General features: G+C 41.7%; 1 protein-coding gene across 8 annotated transcripts in view; it reads left to right on the top strand.

Annotated features, from left to right (window-relative positions):
* Nucleotides 1-19,858, top strand: part of LOC119033256 — a 165,359-nt gene that overhangs the window by 129,372 nt on the left and 16,129 nt on the right. Inside the window, exon 8 of one of the 8 annotated variants that reach the window (XM_037123116.1) lies at nucleotides 8,373-8,554. The exons of 5 other annotated variants lie outside the window; for them this stretch is intronic. In XM_037123116.1, the coding sequence (XP_036979011.1) occupies nucleotides 8,373-8,449 (77 nt within the window). In that variant the 3' untranslated portion in view covers nucleotides 8,450-8,554. Of the gene's footprint in view, nucleotides 1-1,850; nucleotides 6,954-8,372; nucleotides 8,555-19,858 lie in introns of those variants that run through there. 2 more of the 8 variants (XM_037123119.1, XM_037123118.1) reach the window with 2 other exon arrangements.

The raw sequence follows: 19,858 nt of genomic DNA, 5'->3' as shown, positions 1-19,858 counted from the left end.
GCCTGGCTGACCTGCAGATTTGATACGGGTCAGTGAGGGTTCACCGGGAGAGCGGAGCATGGAGGAACATGGTAAAGAAATCACAATCAGATTGCACAATTACACTCCGGATGGCTGCAGATTGGGGTGGCAGCTTATGGTCCCGGTGAAAGGGGGGAAAAATGAGAGGAAGAGAGGAAGCAGGAAGTTCATGTCCTGTAATTTTCACACATGTTAAAAGTGATACCTTGACAGTTTGAATATTTTTCTTTTTCCCTTCGCCAGGCAGGTATCAAACCATGGAGGAAAAATTGTCAGCAGTCATACCTATTGGTAGTTAATTGGAAATCAGCTGGTTAGAGTTAATGTTCTGGATATACATGAGATGTTTGTATTCTGAACTACTGAAAAACTTTAATGTACATTTATAATGACTGTAACAAGAAGCCAACAATCTGCCTGATGTTTAGCCATTATCACAGTGGCAAATTATACATTAGAAAACATCATTAGAAGTGTTTTATCATTAGAATTGACTTTAATGGAGTACTTCCAATTTCTACTGCTCTATACTTTCATTCCACTACATTTTGTTTTTACTCCACTACATTTATTATTACAAGTTATTTTGCAGATGTCAAGTTACATCATAGCCAAAGTAGCATTTTTTTAGAAAAAAAAAGAAGCAGTTTCAATGCAATATCATATCCAATAGCCGATCTATATTATACACACATTCAATTAATTAATCAATATTTACATAAAATATATGAGTACATGGGCCCAGGAACACTTAAAAAAAACAGTGCCACACACATCACGGACTGAAGACAATTTTTTCTCTTTTGAAGGACGATGCAATGACATGTTTGCTGACAGTCCAGACAACAGGAATTTTTGATAAAGGGCATCTGTTTTGCCATTTCAGTTTGCCAGCACAGTCACACAAATATGGCTAAAAATTAATTAAATGATTTTTTTTTAAATAATCCAAGCTAATCCAAACACACTTTGAGGCCACTGGAAAATGATTCCCTGCCTTTCCGCGAGACACAATGTTAACAATTAGCAGGATGAGACTTCTCAGACACACTGCGGGCGTTGTGATTGCTGAGTTACTTCCTGTCGGATGTTTTTAAGAGGCTACTAATAATGCTGGTGCCGCTGTGACAGTGGTCAGGAAAATGCAATGCAAATTAAAATAGGAAAAAAATGGAGCAAAATAAATTCATGCCTGTTGCGTTGAAGTTCACTAAAACTTTTTGCACCCAAATTGGTGAATTGGTGAACTCCGACACAAGATCATTTGGTATGGTCTGCAGATAGCTGTGAGACAGAGTCCATTGCTTCAACAATGTGCTTTACTAAAAGAAACTTTGTTGATCTTATTGTCCTCTTGTCCTCCTGAGATCGTAATGTAGGCATTCTACTCATGACATCTGACAAGCTCATTAGGCGATGTGCTCATTTCAAACGTCCAACATGGGTCGCCTTTGGGTTGATGCTGCGACGCATCAAAAAGCCACAGTGCCTGGCGCACATTAGACAACACCTGGGGGCTAGCAGATAAAACTAAACAAAGCTAAAATTGTCACCACAAACAGAGCATCATTCTTTTCTAAATTTATTCCAACTTGCTCTGCCAGTTCTCCGATGTTCCTGGACCTGATGCTTTTACACTTGCAAAGCTTTCCTTCACTCTTATGATCTATTTGGAGATACAGTACATGGTTTGTTGTCCCAAAGTGGTGTTGCAACACGTTTTGCTGTGGCCTGGTCAAGTTCCTCTGCCCTCTGTCGTTTTCGTCTCAGTCTTTTCTCTATTCTACTCCTCACTGTCTTAGCTCACTTTATCTCTCTTTTCTTCCCAGCAGCTGGCCTGAATACTGATGGAGCTCTCTCTGGATCTGATTAAAGCCCCGCTCGGCAGAATCAGACAGTAGACATAAATATCTGGGGGCATTTGAGAGAGAGACGAGTCGGTTAAAGAGTACCGAGCGTGGATCGGGTTTCTACCCCTGATGAAAATCGATGCGACTTGACCGGTCGCAGACTGACTCAACATGTCAGCTCTAAAGAGACCAGCCATTATATCATTAGAACTAATTTCATCTTCCCCTTCTTGTGTCTCCATTGTTACTCAGTCATTTAGCGAAGATGTGCATCCATTGTCATTTTTTAACGGTCTTCAAACACCGACGCTGATTTGAATTACCAAAGTGGGTTTCTCTTTGTGGTGCGTGTGTGTGGAGATAATGGTTCTAAATTGTAAATAAAGTTAGGATTCAAAAGCTGTCGGTAGGTCAATATTCATGAAGGCAATCCATTTTTTATGGAGTGTCCAAAAATGAGTAGAGAAAAGAACCTGGTTTACTTAACTGCTTTTGTTCTACAAGTTATTCAGGAGTCAGTTCATCCGAAGTACAATCAGTGGTATCTAGCCATGCAGATAGTTTCAAGTTTCATTTGCCTATTAGCTGTAATCACGTAAGATTTTATGTCAGCATTAGGAGTCCTCCTTAATGGTGCTAAAAGTCCCTGGTTTCCTAATGTGTCTTTACAGACCTGCTGAAAATATTCACTACATGAACGGTAAAGAACGCTTGAGTTAAAAGAAAGGACAGACTTGACTCTGTTAGTTTAAATTTACACTAAGTCTATACACTGTATGATTATTAAATGTACACTGCATGAACTACCAAACAAAATGGGGTCTGAAGAGGGCATTTTATCTCTCACCATTGACATAGGTGATATAAAGATGGACACTTCCTCCCACTGTACAAAAATGTCATTTCGAGCCATGCTCTACACAGTAGTGATCAGGCAACATCAAGTTGATGCCCACACACCTGCTGTACCCAATTACAGGCTGCACTCATCTGTCAATCATGATGCCATGAGGAAAATGAACAATTGAACATACAGCAACGCAATAATAATTACCTAAAATAACATGACCATCTTTGGGAAAAATGTATTGATGTGTACTTGAGTTTTGTGTGTGGTTGGTTTTCCCAAGAAAATGGACTGGGACGTATTTAGATTGGAATTCAGGAATACTGAACATCTGACCGATGGCTGAAAATTTGAACCCATTTAAGTTGGATTTTTCGACTTGAACAAAAATTTGAAGAAAAAAGTTTGTTATTTATAATATGAGAAGAAGAGATGTTTATTTGTTTTATTTATTGGTTATGAGATGTTAGTCCATCCACACATTCAAACGGAATGTCCTTTGTAAGGCCCACAACACTGAAAAATGGAATGATTTTAAGACATTCTCAAAAAAAATCTCTTTCCAGAATCAGTGTCCCTCGTACTAGATGATCCACATCATTGTGAACAGTTTGTAAAGGGACTAGTTTCATGGCTGAAAGTAGTTCCAACAACACTCTTCAGTTTTACCTCAGTATGTCTTCTCACATTATAGTTATGCCACTTTGCCCAACTTGCCCATTGAGTGTGTTCATCACATCAATTATATTCCACAATATCTTTTCCATCCATTTGTGATAACAAATGTTGTCACGGTGTCAGTTCTCCCTCCCTGGCACAGTGACATGCAAAGCTTCTGCTCTTCAAGCAATGCTCAGATATCTCCACTAGAGGCTCCCTGTTGAGTGTAACACACACACTCACTCCTCCTGTGGCCACACACACAAACACTCTTTATTCACTCCCTCATGCTGTTCTCCTCAAACACACTCCTACAGAACAGGGACCGGGGTGGATTGCTATTTGGCGTTGCAGGGCATTAGCCGCTGATGTCTTAACACTTGTAAATGAACCCTCCGCCCCTCCTAATCTGTCACTTTAATGCACTATAGATTTTATTTCAGCCTCTGTAGTATCACATTCTCAATAATAATCATCAAGCAGACGCTGTTGTCCCCTCCTGCAGAAATTAAATCTCGCCGCTGAGTGCACAACTAATAAAAGATGTTGCCCGAGGAAATAAAAAAATAAATATGATGAATCATAAGCAGCAGGGATTTGTATTCAGATGCGAAAGACAATTACACAAAGAGTTTGAATTTATCAGCCGCTTCGCCTCTCAAAGGCTCAATAACGGGCCACCACCGCCGGGCGCTGGGAGCTGCATGCTCTCACACGCACGCACACACACACACACACACACACACACACACACACACACACACATACACATATACACGTATCACTCTCATGGACATCTGCGCAGACAGTGTACAAACAAACACACTCATGCATATTATGCATAAAGCATCCGGGCATACACACGTTTGCTCTCGCACTCTTTGACGCGCGGACACACACAAACCCACACGCTACCAAAGGGCTCCTTTATTTAAGTGTGTGCTTGATGATGAATAATGTCAATTTAAGATATTCCGTAATTTTCTATAGGGCCACTGTTGAGTGATCTTACCAGGGAACTACATTTTAAGCCATGATTTCTATGTCAAACTTTTCTTGTGGTGCAGTATGTGTGTCTGTCAGCTTTTTGTGGTGATCAAGGTTTAATAACACACATTTTTGTACTGAATAATCAAAATATAGTCAGAATAATAAATAACTTTAGTTTTACAACTGTTAGGAACTTGACATCAAAGGGCCGTTTTTTGACTCGATAGCTACTTGAACTATGATCCCACAGAAACTAAATTCCTAAAATCAGGAAATATCTCTCTTTCGACCACCCCACTTCACATTTCCAGCACATGGATGTAAAGGAGACATGACATAAATCGAAAATAAATCAATATATAACATTATAATATATAACATTATTTCACTAGCTATGGTAGCTCCCTTCACTTTAAGTTTACAGCCTGTCTCTATTTTGGAGTAAATCATGGCTGCCAAAGTTCGTGCTGACTGCAGCGTTACTCTGAAAGAGGCTAAATCTAGCACAAACTATTACAGAGGAGCTAAATTTTGTCCCGAGCTCCGTCAGTTGGAGCGCCGTTAATTTTCCTGAATCCTTAAATGCTTTCCCACTCCCAGGTTTTTTGCTCATCCTTTAACATCAATGAGGTGACTGTTTTCTTATACATAATATGTGTAACATTTTTTTTTTTTACAACCAAACGCTGCTTTCTTATATACCCGCGCTTTCTTTTACAATCCAGAAAAAGGCTTCTCACCACAGTATCAGTTCGGCTACACTCACATTATCCACTGGAATGTAACATTTTTGTGAGAAAATGATTAAATTGGCTGAATTAACATCACATCTCATGCACCATCTAGTAATGTACGTCTTTTTTTTTCATTTTATTTACCCAGATTTCTGCAAATACATAAAGAAACAAAAAAACTACTCTGGATGGCTAATCCACAGAACATGCTGTTAACTTTCCATTGGGACTATTTTTTACACAAAGTATATCTCAAAGATGTCTTCCCAAGGTCAGGTCTAATAATACCAAAACTATTTGCATAAAATTGTGTTGTAATTTGTGTGAGGCAGTACTTTAATCTCTAATGTAGTAAAAAGGGGGAGATCAATTATGTATTTTAATATGGGTATTTATGACACGCAACTTGAAAACAAGCACAATAAGATGAAACAAAACACCGCACCGAAAAACTCAATTAGTTGTCCTAATTGTGGATAACTTATGTGTTACTTCAATTGATCCTCCGTAAAATCTAAACCTTGAAAGTTCAGTCGTCACTGACTTAGTGTACAAACATTCAAAGCCTTTCATTTTAAAGTGATCCACATTGTGTGTTTTGGATCTAGTAGTACAGATAGAACACATGAGAGTCTATAGCGACTTGTTGTCGCAACAGTCACTGAAGAATATTGGGTGCAGCGCAGCGTTAAGACTCAAACGAGAAGCATTTGGGCACAGTGAAGTGAACCTTGAGTGTACATAGCAACATTGGTCTGTTCCAGTGACGGGCCACACTGCCCACTCGGTCCAAGTAAAGCACTGAATTATGGCCCATATCTGCTGGCCAGAAAAACAGGTGCCAATGACATTGCAATATCTTGACTTACTCTGTGACAATCACTGGTCTTATTAAGGCCTGGAATGAAGGCCTATGTCATACACTCCTTTGTCCTTGCTACCAGACCTGGACCACCTATGGACCAAAGTCATGTTGTATTTTGGCCAAAAAGTGCTGTGTGGCCGATCACTGGACCAGACCATTTTTGCTATGTTGTACTGCCAAACTTGTGAGGACCACATGTCCCTAAAAATGACAGAAAGATAGAAGAAGATACTTGGCTTGTTCTTTCATTTGGAATCAATCAAACAGAAAAGGAGCTACATGTCCAGAAATGTAATAAACTCTTTAAGCAATGAGAACGTTAAAAGCAGAAATAAAGTCCATTGTGTGTTAAGCTTTACCTTGCCTGACTTTTTCTTTTCTTTCCTACATGCTGTAATTACATATTACAAGTCAGCCAAGCACAGTCAGCTCTGATCACTGTGATGTGAGAACAACCAGCTTCTACTCGGCAGCGGTGCTTCACACCACAAAGCTGCCGGACAAATGTCTCCCCGGATAGCTCACACCTAACCCCTTGTCATCCTTCTCCTCTCCTCGCCGGCTCTTCCTCCTCTCCCCCCTGTCCTCTGTCCCTGGCTCTCCTCTCCTCTGCCTGGCTAGTTGACAGTTAGAGTCAGCCGGGGTCATCTCCCCCACTTCCCAGGGGTTTGAAGGGTGCAGCACTGGAGCTGGAAGCCCCACGCCCCAGCGGCTCCCTGACTTGCCCCCAGCGAGAAGTGAGTGAAGTGCGGGGAAGTGTGGGTCACTCTGCTGGGAGAGCAGGCTGCAGGCCCGGAGGTTTGGCCCAGACCCGGCGCTCCTCCTGTAGTGAGACCAGGCCAGACACAGCCTGCCAGGCGCAGCCTTGACCTCCTCAAACTGATGTGGCACAAGCTGGCAGAGCGGTCACTGCTGCCACTGAGTTTGGGTGGAAAAAACGATCTCTGCCCTTTTCTCGCTGACTACCTTCTCCTCCTTTGTTCTTATGACATGCCTTTTCTTTTTCCTTCATTTTCTTACCAAGTCTCTAACCTACACGGCTGAGAACTCTAAAGATCTCTACCTACTCTATTGTTCTAATTATATCCTGTATCCCATTTCTAGTATCTAAGTCAACATCAACAACTGTTGTATGTATTTTTATGTGTTTATGGTCTCTTAGGGCAGCTACTACTATGCACTATGCACTTTGAGTCCATGACAATCCTCCCCTAGGGGACAATAAAGTATATTATATTCTATTCTGTTCTATTCTATTCTATTCTATTCTACATGTCTTGTTTACAAGTTATTGTTGCTTTTTCATCATAAAGTCAGATGATGGTGCATTCAAGGAAGTCGTCATGTCAACGAAGTCATGAAAAGAGGAAGTCAGGTGGCATTGTTATAGAGAGACAAAGTCTGTCACTGTTCTTAACAACATACTTTTTTTGGGGGGGGGGTTGGGGGTCTTGCCTTTTTTAAACAGTCACTGTATAGACGTGTTAAATAATGAACCAACTGAATACCCCTCACCAAACCCTTGCCTACAATGGCCAGTAAACCACAAGAAATATGAAGGACCCTTGGAGCAAGTGTTTGGATCGTCTGTTCTGGGTCACTGTAGAAACAGGGAAGTACAACGTGGTGGAATGTAGGACTGTAGTTTCAGGGGATTATACACAAAAAAACCCCACAATTATGAATATTGGATTCTATGTTATATTGCATAACTTTTAGTCATTCATCCCATCATCATACTCTCTGTAAATCAGCAGAAATTCTGCCTTCTTTCCCATGAAAAAGACTCCTTTTTAAAAATGAACTGCTTCAAAGTCTTTTTTTTAAGTCCGCTACACAACATCCTACTCAGTTTTCTGGTCCCTCCAGCCCAACAAAACACTCTTGATATCAAACATGAATTACAATAATTAAATGTAAAAATAAAAGCAATCAGACAAGCAGGTACCTGAGCAAAATGGACCAGAGACTACAAATTAACATCAGCCACTATCTGTGAATGGCAGGCTGATACCAGTCAACAATGTTAGGCCAATAAATCTGTGCATCCCTCTTTAAAATTAGTGTGATAATATATCACTATGTATGTAAACTGAATTGATGACCCCACATGATTGCTTATCAATGCATATTTGTCATCATGCTTACACTTCTATTAAGGCTTACGTCTCTCTCAGAATGCCCTATTCTCAGTCCTTAATATTTTACACACTTTACCACAATGTACTTCTCTAAGAACTGTCTCGCAAGTGTAAGCATCCCCCAAAGTACCTCAGAGGTTGGAACAGAGTGCGACCCTGTCCGGGCTCATTGCTTGTAACCACAAAGAGACTGCAGTTTCCTGCTGATAGCCAATGATGGCTCCTCATAATTTTCCTTTTTTTTTCTTTTCGGTGGTCTGTCAGATACAGCATCAAAGGTCCAGGCTCTGGTTGGAATGACTGCATCCTGGGAACACATTAGCGAGTGCTACTGTTCCTGATCTTTCTCTCTCTCATCACTTTGAAGTTCTCTCCTTTCACTCCAGCAACCCCTCCACATCCCATTCCTTCCATTCGCTGACCCATTTGAGGATGGTACAAGGGAGGTGCGTAACTAAAAATTAACATGTCTCAGTACTTTGTTTTCAGCCAGTTGCCCAACCCAGTTTTTTTTCTTCCTTGGGTTGAAAGTGTTTCGAGTCATAAGAGGGATTATTTCAGCTAATTTGCACTTATAGACACAAATCATGAGAGAAAACACTTTCACAGTCAATTTATGAGGGGTGCCAAATAGCCACTAACAGAATGCTAAGTAATTGTGGAGCAAAACAAGATGAAATTCCCCAACAATTATACCCAGCCACAGCTCACGTTCGTGATCCAAGTTTGTGTCTTGGCTTTGACGGGTTACAATTTGGATTTGAAAAGACCTCAAATTATTCTATGCCGTCTACAAGAATTTAATTTCCTTTGATTACAGTTGATGCATCTCAAGAACGCATTTTGGGAGATTTCTCAAAAAGCTCTTATTAATTCAGCAGTCATTCAAATGATATCCTACACAGGTAAAGCGGGTTAATTGAAGATTCGCTACCTTGAAACTGTCTCTCAAATCCTGCCTCACTCTTTTTTTTTCTCCCGCAACCTCTTGACATAAATCATCCACAGCTTTGTTAGACTTGAATCAAACTGACACATTTTCAGACTTATTAAAAGTCCACGAAGTAAAGGAATAAAGAAGGATAAGGGGAGCAAAAAAAGAAAAGAAAAGAAGAGAAAAAAACAACAGAGCCAAAATATGGTGTATAATTATGTCTACTCTATCCCTCGCTCGCACTTTCTGCCACCTTTTCTCTGTCCATCTCTAGTTGTCTGTGACGGCTGGCTTCCTGAGTGGCGTTGGAAGGCTAAATTGGCCTGTTTCAGGCAGGGGAGCTGTTGTGTTTGGTGTCAGATAATGTGCACTGAGGAGTCGGAGGAGAGTGTGATTAAAGCCAAGCCACCGATAATTATGTCAGACTCCACAGTTGTCCTAAACCCGCCGCAGCTAGTTGAAAGAGATTTTTTTTTTTCTTCTCTGATGAGTGAAACAGGAGGAGGAAAAGCGAGAGTGAGGGAAAAAAGTGAAGAGGTCAAGGGGCCTTTTTTGAAGTGGGTCTTCCCATTACTGTTGTGCCCTCTGCTGTCCCTGCCAATTTAGGAAGAGTTTCTGCTGACTTCCTGGTGCACTGGGGATGCTGGGCTGTAAATGCAGTGCCAAGTGGCTGTTAGGTGACATTTGGTCCCATAAAGGTTGGCGATAACAGTAACTGTTGGTCTATCGTGCAGCCAGTGTTATTAAACCTGACCCTCATGTCTCGATCGCAAAAGCATTCTTTGTCATATTAACCCTCTGAAAGGCAAAAGAAGAAGAAGAAAATGCTGTAGAACATCTGCACATTCGCCATCTGTGATTGTGGCGACCAAACCAGGTTGGCACAGGACATGAATCTCGAGGTGCTAATTTGCCTGATATGGACAGAGTTCCTAACAATCTTTAAATCTCCGTTTAAAGACTAAGTGCCTCTACCCTGAATATGCAAACGAATGCCTCCCGCAGTTTACCCCTGCAGCCCCTCACCACCACCACACTCACATACATATAATACACACACACACTCATCAACATACTATTAGCTATCATATTAGTAAGGGTTTGTCCCCACAAAACACACTGGAGATGCTGCAGAGAAGCCGCATCCTACTAGCACTCCCCCTGGTGGCTGGTGTGCCCTGTTTGAAAGTCGCTATGTATATTTACAACAAAATATGTGGAATTCAATACAAGATATGGACCTCAATAAATCAAGAACACTATCAGGACACCCATTTTGGAGTTTGGGAGTTGGTACTGTCATGTTCTTTGTTTCCATCAACTTGATTTTTCTTTCTTTCTTTCTTTCTTTCTTTCTTTCTTTCTTTCTTTCTTTCTCTCTTTCTTTCTTTCTTTCTATCTCAAATTTTCCAAACTCGAGTGGAAACACCAGAATTGAAAATATACTAATGCCAGGCTCAGGTTGAAAGATGACATAAGATCAAAAACAGCAGAAGCCATGATAAAAAAAAAAAAAAAAACTGACTGAAACATTGTGTTTTTTATAACAGACCTTGACATTGCGGTACTCTTGTTTTAGCATAGACAAAGCATTCGTGTCATGCTGTCACACAGTTACATGCCTCAACTCCACCAAAAAAAAAAAGTACGGAGTATAAAAAAAGCTGAGGTGTCAGGGCTGCACAGGACTGCAAAGTTCACAGATTGATTCCCTCGTTGCCTGTCAGACCCCTCTCCATCACCATAGCAGCTGATAAAAAAAACACTGCACGGTACACGTCAATCAGGAGACAAATACGTTCTTTAAAAATAAGAGAGGGCAACACAAATGACATCAAAGGGGGGAAAGAGCGATGGAATGGCAAAGAATAGTTACTGGTGCTTGATTAACAATGTCCTCTTGTCACTTCCTCTTAATTAGACAGTATTTTCACAAATGTAATTGAGGGAAACGTGCACACACACACACACACACACACACAAAAAAGAATCTGCAGGAACTTGTGCCACAAATTAATGAAAAAAAAGAAAAAGATAGACAAATGGACAATAACAAATTAACAAAATAAATAAACCAATAACACAACCAAGTTAACTCCTTATGCAGATCATAGGCTACTCTTTTCTTTTCTTTTTTTTTTTCCTCCTGTATGTCACATCGTCTCCGAACTAAAGTATTCCAATCATTATGATCAGTGTGAAGTGCATGATTGCAGGACTTGGCAGGGGATGAAATCTCATGCAGAGGTTAAGCCTGTGTGCAATGCTAAATGACAGAGCATATATTAATATGAAATCCATCCAATTACCGCTAATGGAGCTCTCCGGTGTGATACTGTACCCAGTCATTTCAGGTCTGTGAGCAGACCCTCGGTGGCTCTGTCTCTGAGACCGTTTCTTTCTCTTTGTGCCGTCTCTCCTTTGTATTCACGCATTAATCATATATTCAACAATGTATAATGTCTGTCAAATAATTTACCCCTATACATGATAATTAGAGATGTGGATTAACGAAGCCTTAAAATGATTTTTATTTAAATTAATTTCAGTCCCGACTTTCGTTTTTCTTGCCGTCCTCCCCCTGACTCCTGTGTTTTATTGTCTCCGTAAGCGTGTCAAGATCTGTTGTGAGAGTGCCACTTAATGAAGCCGTACCTGAATTTATTTTCCGGCGCTTCTGCGTAGACCAAGAGAGGAGGTACCAATTAATAGAACGTAAGAGGACCCGGTGATTTATAATTAACAAGCATGCGGGTTATAGTAAACATAACACTCAATGTAATAGCCCAGGAGAGAGACGGAAAGTGGAGAAAGAACTGAGGAGGAGGAGGAGGAGGAGGAGGAGGAGAAAAAAAAAAATGAGTGTTGATTTGTCCCTTGGTGGATGAGCGGAGTCCTTGTGGCTGACGGGAGCTGTCTAAAGCGGCTAAATGAATAATCATCTGTGAGTTAGACTGGAGACAAACGCTTAACGAGGATGATGTGAACCTCGCTGACATGAGGGGGCTGAGAGAGAGCGACTGACAGAGAGAAAGATGGCAGCAAGCAAACACACTCGGCTCCGAAAAAATGAATGGCACGCACATTATAATAGCGATGAAGTTGCTTTACTCAACAGGCCGTAGCAAGCCTCCCCTGTAAGGTTGAGTAGTTGTTTGTCAGAATTTCTAAAAGGGCAATGAATCCCCCACTCATTTCCAGTGATTTGCCGCCGGTGCATGACGGGAACAAAAACGAATTTGCCGAAAGCAAATGTAATGCTGACAACGGTGACAGTTGAAGAGGGGGATCTTCTTGCAAGCATTTAGAAAACATATTTACCCCCCCACCCCCCCAAAACTTTGGCTGATCGGGTGGGATATTTCACTGAGCTGACGAGTCAAGACTGCAACGCCACAGACTCAAACCTGTCTTGCAGCCAATACTGCGCAGTTTTTCCTCCACCGTTTCACGTAAAGTGTTTCTGGCCGTGAGACGACGCTGCAGTGGATGGAGGACGAGAAGCTCGTCGCGTCGCTGTAAAAGCTGAGCGTCAAGTGGCTCATTGCTTTTGTAGAACGCTGAGAGAGGGAGGCAAGGGTTCAACAACTCCTGCATTTACTAATAGTAACAATTATATCATCATAAAACTTGTACCTTTCCGCCAAATGACTAATTCTTCAATAGCAGCCAAACAAAGCACCTTTTATCCTCATAACTATGTTTAATGCAACAAGGAAATGGAAGTGTGAGTGAAGATACACTTATGCATGGTTCTGAGAGTGTCCTCTGTGTCCTTGTTAGATCCACACCTTCCTGTCATTAGAAACACATTATTGTAACTAGCAAAGAGCAGAAGTTGTGGGTTACTCTAGCGAGACCGGCTGCCCCCCAGTGTTTGTAGGGCTACCATCGAATTCTGCCCTTCCGCTCACTCTGTAGTCGTGTCTTGCTTGAAATGTTGAACTGCACTGTCACCTGCGGCTACCGGAGGTACTCTGTTGGTTCTGTGTCTGTAAGCATTCAAGAAAGTTGCAGAAATTCGGATGTATATGTATCCATATGGGTATCTATCATAGAGAATACATTTAGTTTAATTTACTAAACTGTGCTTAGGCCGAAACTTAAACTTGGGGCTGAAATGGGAATGAAAATCTTTATAAAGTCTTTTTTTTTTTTTATTCATCTCCGTGAAAGCATCGTGGTCCGTCTAAATTGCTTCTCTCCCCATGTGTTCCTTGGCTGGAAAGAATTCAGATTTTTCAATTTAACACGTGTCAGATGTTTCCTGAATGTGATTTTCATTTGATTGCAAGAAATCAAGCTGGCTGACAATTATAAACTAGCAAATTCACCAGCTAGATCTCTTCTTATCCATCCAGTGGTTTAACGTCAATGAAGCTTTCACCCCAAAGTCTATGTGACTGTTTATTTTAGACTACTGTTTTTGTGTGTTAACAGCATTCACTTTGAATGACTGATTGACTAGTGAATGCTACCTTCATACACTGTAAGGTGTGACATGGGCTAGATAGTTAGTGAGTTACTCAAACCAGTTTCTCAACTCAAGGTCCACTAGCTTACTAATACTACATACAGGAAGTACTTTAAAGTGTATCATTGACCTTTAAAGTTAACATCAACTAAATCTAAACTCAACCTGCCACTATTGGCTCTTTCCAGAGCTTTCAACCACATCACACATTCTTTATCAAACAATGATGTTAGCTAAAGGGAAAAACTGGGCTTGAGTTTTGTGAAATGACTAGCTACAGAGTGAAGTGTGAAGTTTCATGCTAGTATTACCTCTTGGATGTGTGTAAGACAAAGAAAGGATGGCACGGACAGCTAGCATTATTCAAATTGCATTTTGCTCACAAAGACATCTTTGTTTTTGAAGTGTTTTGGCTTAAATGACTCAGCCAGTAAGAAGGAGTTTAAATAAAGCAAAATTACGACAGCACTGTCCTGCAGGGTTCCCACAGTAACGTCCAACCTCTCTGAATGCTGATTGGCCATCTGGTATTGTTTTATGTCACTTTCTATTAAGCTCATTGATCCCTCCCTCCCTGTCTGCGGCATGTGGTTGATCATCGCGGATCAGTGTGTGTGCCTGTAATATGAATATGGTACAATGGTATGATTACAGTACATGATGGTCTCTGTCTGCGTGTCCGCTGATGCGGGCCCTCCAGCTACGCTTACGCAGACTGCGGCTGTGATTGGGCTGTTTATGTAAAGGTTGCACTCAAGGAAGTGCAGAGTAATCTTATTAAAGGCATATGTAATTGGGTCACCGCAAAGGACAGTGCTGCCAAACATACAGGCATGTATGCATGTAAACATCGCGATCACGTACAATACTGTATGTGGTGTTCAGGGAAAGATAATGGATGATACAAACTCAAGCCAAATGACCAGACCCTTAACGAAAACTTTGCTTCATCAGTATCTATTATGGATAAAATGACTGGTGGGTGAGCTACGTCTTTAGAACCCGGTTTAACTTTTGCTGGCAGTATGTGTTTCTTAGTGTTACATCAATGTGAGAAACAAGATAAAAACTAAAATCTTGCTTCACTTGTAAGGTGCATTCAACTTTTGGTGTCCATGAAAGTTATAATAAGTAAGATTTCTGCATTAAAATGTGCAAAAAAAAATCTGAAAATGACTAAACCGTTGTTGTATTGTGTTGAGGTGCATACTTACATTATCATAAATCTTTCCATGAAAGCATTTTATTTGGTTGCCTGTGGCTGTAATGTCCAGGAGAGCATCAGTGTGAGTTAGGAAGGAATTTGGCAAATGTGGCTAAACATAACATGAATATAACTACCTCGTCCATTAACATTTTGACCCAACTCATATCAGATAGTGTTTTTTTAATAGAGAACAACAACTCCCATGATCCCACACTACTTAGATCATTTGTTTTGTCTCTGTTCTGAAACCCCTATTGGCAGAAATCTCATACTGTACTGTGTGTTTAAAGCACAACACTATCTACAAATGACAAATGTAGTTGTTTTTAAGGACACATGTTCTTGTCCTAACCCTGACCGAGAGTCATTTGTGCCTAAACCTAACTGACTGTAAGTCAAAATGAAATTGGAAACAGAACATTAAGAAACATAAAGTTGTGACTAAAATAAATGTAGACTTTCAACATATCAATGGTTTTCATACATCGCCAGCCTTCGTTTTGCTGATTGGGTGAGGTCACTATGGCATGGGCTCACTGCAAAAGAGCACCGAGATTTGGCTCTCATTGAAGTGTCTGTGGCATTTTGAACCACATACGCCACAACCGATTTGGAAATTCCCATAATTAATGTTTTCCAGCCCCGAGTGTAAATACTGAACTTTATCAGAAAAGAGCTTTTTTTTTCATCAAAAAACGTCTTCCCTTCCAAGGATTTTCCTAATGTGTCTTTCCTCACAGAGATACACAAGGGACACCCACCCACACTGAAAGGTGCTAAACCGGTCAGGCCAGCTGTGTGCGCGCGTGTGTGTGTGTGTACATACGAATACCTCCTGCCCTTCGCGTCCTCCTCAGTTTCCTTCTGAGGCTCATTTATTTACATTAGCAGCAGGCAGCAAGGCATCAGAGGAAGTCTTAAAGTAGAGCCACAATGGCCGATTTAAGCCGCCACCCAAAAGCCTTTTTTTTTTTTTCTTTTGGCTAAGAGGATTTGTGTCTGGTCCATGTATCAGACCTCTCTCACTCTATCTCTCAGGGACAAAGTCACCCCTCACACTGGTGCTGAGTAAAAGCAGCGTCTTGCCACTAGCTGCCTTGCTAATGACATTTATCCTTATGGAAATGGAGGAGGAGGAGAAGGCTTTAGATGCAGATTTGGACACACATATACACCTGAGACGGGCAGACATAAACCGGCTGGCTACTTTTATGGCATGCATGCTCAATGATTCACACAGAGACACACACTCACACACACACGCACCTCCCTTGCAGCGTCTTATCCCCTAACTGGCCACCAGTCAAAATAAGCCTTATTCTCCGGGGTTTATATTTTCTCCTGGCCGGGCTTGGCTAGGCACACTCCACTAAGATGGCAGCCAAACAATCTCTCCTCTCCTCTCCTCTCCTCTCATCTCCACCGTTTCGTCCTTTCTAATGCTAATGCCTGGATGGATATATCCCCGTTTTCACTGCCATGCAAGGGGGCCAAATTTGTGATTAACTCCTGAGACAAAGTTTCATAGCATCTAGGTCAAGATTCTTCAGCGGGAATGGAGGAATGTCAAGCTTTGTTTTTCCGACGGATAATATAACACACGGAAAAGAGTTGGTCACCGCACAGGACAGGTCTGACCTTCTCGAAAATATGAGGAATCATACCGAGAAAGGTTCGGAGGCCGATCCAAAGGGGGACAATGCAAGAGAGACAGATTGTCTCAAAAATGCGGAGAACACTGACAACGAGGGAATGTAGTCGTAGCTGCGTAGCTGTGTTGCTAAAAGGATAACAAGGTAGACACACACATCCCAGTACCCAGTGAGATGGATGCTGGATTACAAAATACCTGGCAGGGATCCATACACCAAAAAGCCTTCGTCTGAAGGTCTTTCATTTTGCTGTGTGATGTTGGGAGCACAAAGGCTCTCCCTCAGACTGCAAAAGTTGTATTGCTGAAGTCACATCGTCCATTATTTCAGAACATTTCATGAAGAATAACACCGGAGATACAGTTTTCGGTCACAAAAGATATTGCTGTTGGTTATAATTTGCATGCATAGAGGATCAGATTCTCTGACGTTGGCCTGGTGTTATTGCCATCCAACATTCAGAATGACTTTGGCGTCATGTACGGATCCCAAGTTTCTTCTTCTATTTTGGAATGCCAACATTTTGTCTGCCATTATACTGCACACATGGGCAACAAATAACACAAGTGTCAGGGTGAGAGTCTGCAGTACAACCACGCTTGTGGCTCTACAAACTGTACTTGTGCATTGCATTGTACTTGAGCACTGCTAAAAGCCACTTACATACTTAATGCATTTTACATGGCTGCAAGGGTCCGTGTGATATAAATTTCACCATCTCTCCATGCTGCAGGGGCCATGCCTGGACCCATGCACAAATAACATCTGGTTTTCCCTCTCAAACAGAAAAATATAATTGTACACCATCTAAATTCACGTTTTCTCTTTTAGCAAACTAAGATGAGCTCACTTGTTAATCACATTTCAGAAACATAATAAAACTAGCTGTAACCATCTTGGTTTTTCTTTCTTCTTCTTGGTTAGGTTCAAATGAACAACAGTAAGATGTTAAAATATTCCAGCTTTACGTGCAGTTTACAGGTGTACAGGTATAAGTCTGGTCTCCAACCGTGTTCAGTCGGAGGACACCGGGTCTTTGACCTGAGCCCCTGTAGGAGGTCACGCTCCTGATGGTCACCTAGTAAGGCCTGAGGGAACTTGCTGATGACAGCCCACTCTGCAGCCAGAGATAGCTACAGCAAAGAGAATAGCGGATCAACAAAGTCTGTAGGCTTCATCCTCTGGGGAACATAAATGTGTTGGACTGACGAACTAAGCAACATTACCATCTAGAATCATGCCTCTGGAGTGGCTGAAACCAACCTCAAGCATTTCTTCCAGGGCCACCTTCATCTTCTGAATGTGTGTTCTTGTCATGGATCAGGATGAACACCATTCCAAGCGGCGGACACCACTGCTTTAGTTTTCCCTCCAAAATCTCCCTTGCGTCTTCAGTTGTGTCCAGATGCGGTGACAGTGACGGTCATAGCATATGTTTCACATCATTTCCATACCACCCAAACCACTCGGTGACCCCATGCGGCTGACATGAAAGCATCCACTTTTGTTGTTTCTCCACTCATTTATTCAGCTCGCTGCATTTTGCACCACATTTTGACCACGCTGTTGTGAATGAAATGCTGACAGCTGTAACGGACGTCATTTATAACATATGGCAGGAACGGTTTTTGGACTGTATGGGAACCGATGGCTTCACTTCTTGGGAGTTTTTCAGGGAAAGTTTAGCCACATTTAGACTCAAAACATCTCAATGCTTGAATCTGAATCAGGCTTGCAAGCACTTTGAAGCCCACTGTCATCATTCCTGCCATTCTCTGAAACATACTAGTCTTTGAAAAAAAAAAAAACAACAGTCGCGCTCTTAAAATACCATCAAAATGTTCAAAAGGCCCTCTCGACGTTCAGATTTACCTTTGGTGGTTGCACATAGACACTCTCGTACACTCACTGCTGAGTGGTGATTGAAAGTCTTTGTCGGAATGCTCGCTGCTCTCTCGACGCTGTCAAGTTTACCTTTACGGGCTGCACACACACGCGCACACGTGCAGTTGTGACTGGCGCGAAGTTTAGCTGGTGTTTGTGAGATTTAATGGGAGGACGCTGGCATTTCAATAAAACACAGGGATAGTTTATGGTTCACCCTGAGCCCAGCCCGGTCACTAAGGAGCCTCATCCTCTCTGGTTATTAATTCTCTTTCCCCTGAATATATGTGTGTGTTTGTGTGTGTGTGTGTGTGTGTGTGTGTGTGTATGTGTGTGTGTGTTTGTGTGTGTGTGTGTGACTTCTTCCCTCCTCAGCCATTTTGGTTTCCCTACTCCTTTCTCCTCTTCCTCCCTCCTCCGTCTGTCTGAGATGAAGACATACGAGGACACTCCCTAGAGGGTGCAGTGTGGTTTTGGCAGCGTAATAAAGAATCTCGAGGTCAAACGTACACTGAAATCCTTCACCCCTCTCCCTAGCACGCTGCAGCGCACACACACGAAAACACACGCACAAATACAGACAGGTCAAACATACAGCTCCAGAGTTGGTTACATAAACCAGATGGCCGTGGCTGGCATGAAGCAGCTACGACATCTAAGGGTTGTGTGTCTCTTTGAGCATGTGTGTGTGTATGTGTGTGTGTGTGTGTGTGTGTGTGTGTGTGTGTTTATGTGTGTTTGTGTGTATGTGTGTGTTGAACCCTCTCTCCTTGCAAAAAAAACCACCAGGGACCTTGTTTGTTGTCTGCACCCCACAAGGGAAACACTGTCAGCTTTACAACCACACTGGATCACACCACACACACACACACACACACAGAGGATTCTCTCCTAAACAAGGTCTGCGTTTCAGTGTGTGATAGTGTGTGGATTGAACTTTTCCACCTTTTTGTGTGTCTGTGTTCAGTGTGTGTGTGTGTGTGTGTGTGTGTGTGTGTGTGTGTGTATTGGAGAGTAGTATGATGGGACCTGGAGGGCTTTCAAAGCCTTGCAGATACAACCCCCCGAACCTGACAATGACTGGCACTGTATCACTGATAACACACACACACCAAAATGAATTTTGTCCTTTTTTCCCTGGGTTATTTCTATCATTCAGCATCATTCTAAGATCACAGCACTATGTGTACTAAATGCTATTAAGACAATGTGACCTTTGACCTTTCAAGTACTGGCTGTTAGGAAAAATCTAGGGTCATTTAGAAGACTTTTTTTGTTCACTCAGCTGAAATGAAATGTACTTTTCTAAAAATGGTGTATAACTTTCTAGTATCTTCCAAAAAAAAAAAAAAAATCATGTTAAACCGTCCATTCTGGTATTTGTTGACCTTTATTTAATTCTAACTTCTAACTGTTCAGCCCACATAGGTCACCTGGTGGAGCCGCCACCCCAATGTGTAGCGGCTGGGTCGTCGGCTAAAGATTTGCTGCCCCACCAAGCTGGTCTATCTAAAATAAAGGCTACAAGCTCAAAAAATTATCTTTGGAAAAAAAAAAAAAAAACCTGTAGGATGACATGCAGTAACTTAACATGTACCT

This window comes from Acanthopagrus latus, chromosome 15 (assembly GCF_904848185.1).
Source record: "Acanthopagrus latus isolate v.2019 chromosome 15, fAcaLat1.1, whole genome shotgun sequence".
In the NCBI taxonomy this organism is placed as follows: Eukaryota; Metazoa; Chordata; class Actinopteri; order Spariformes; family Sparidae; genus Acanthopagrus; species Acanthopagrus latus.
This window is presented reverse-complemented; position numbering and strand designations above follow the sequence as displayed.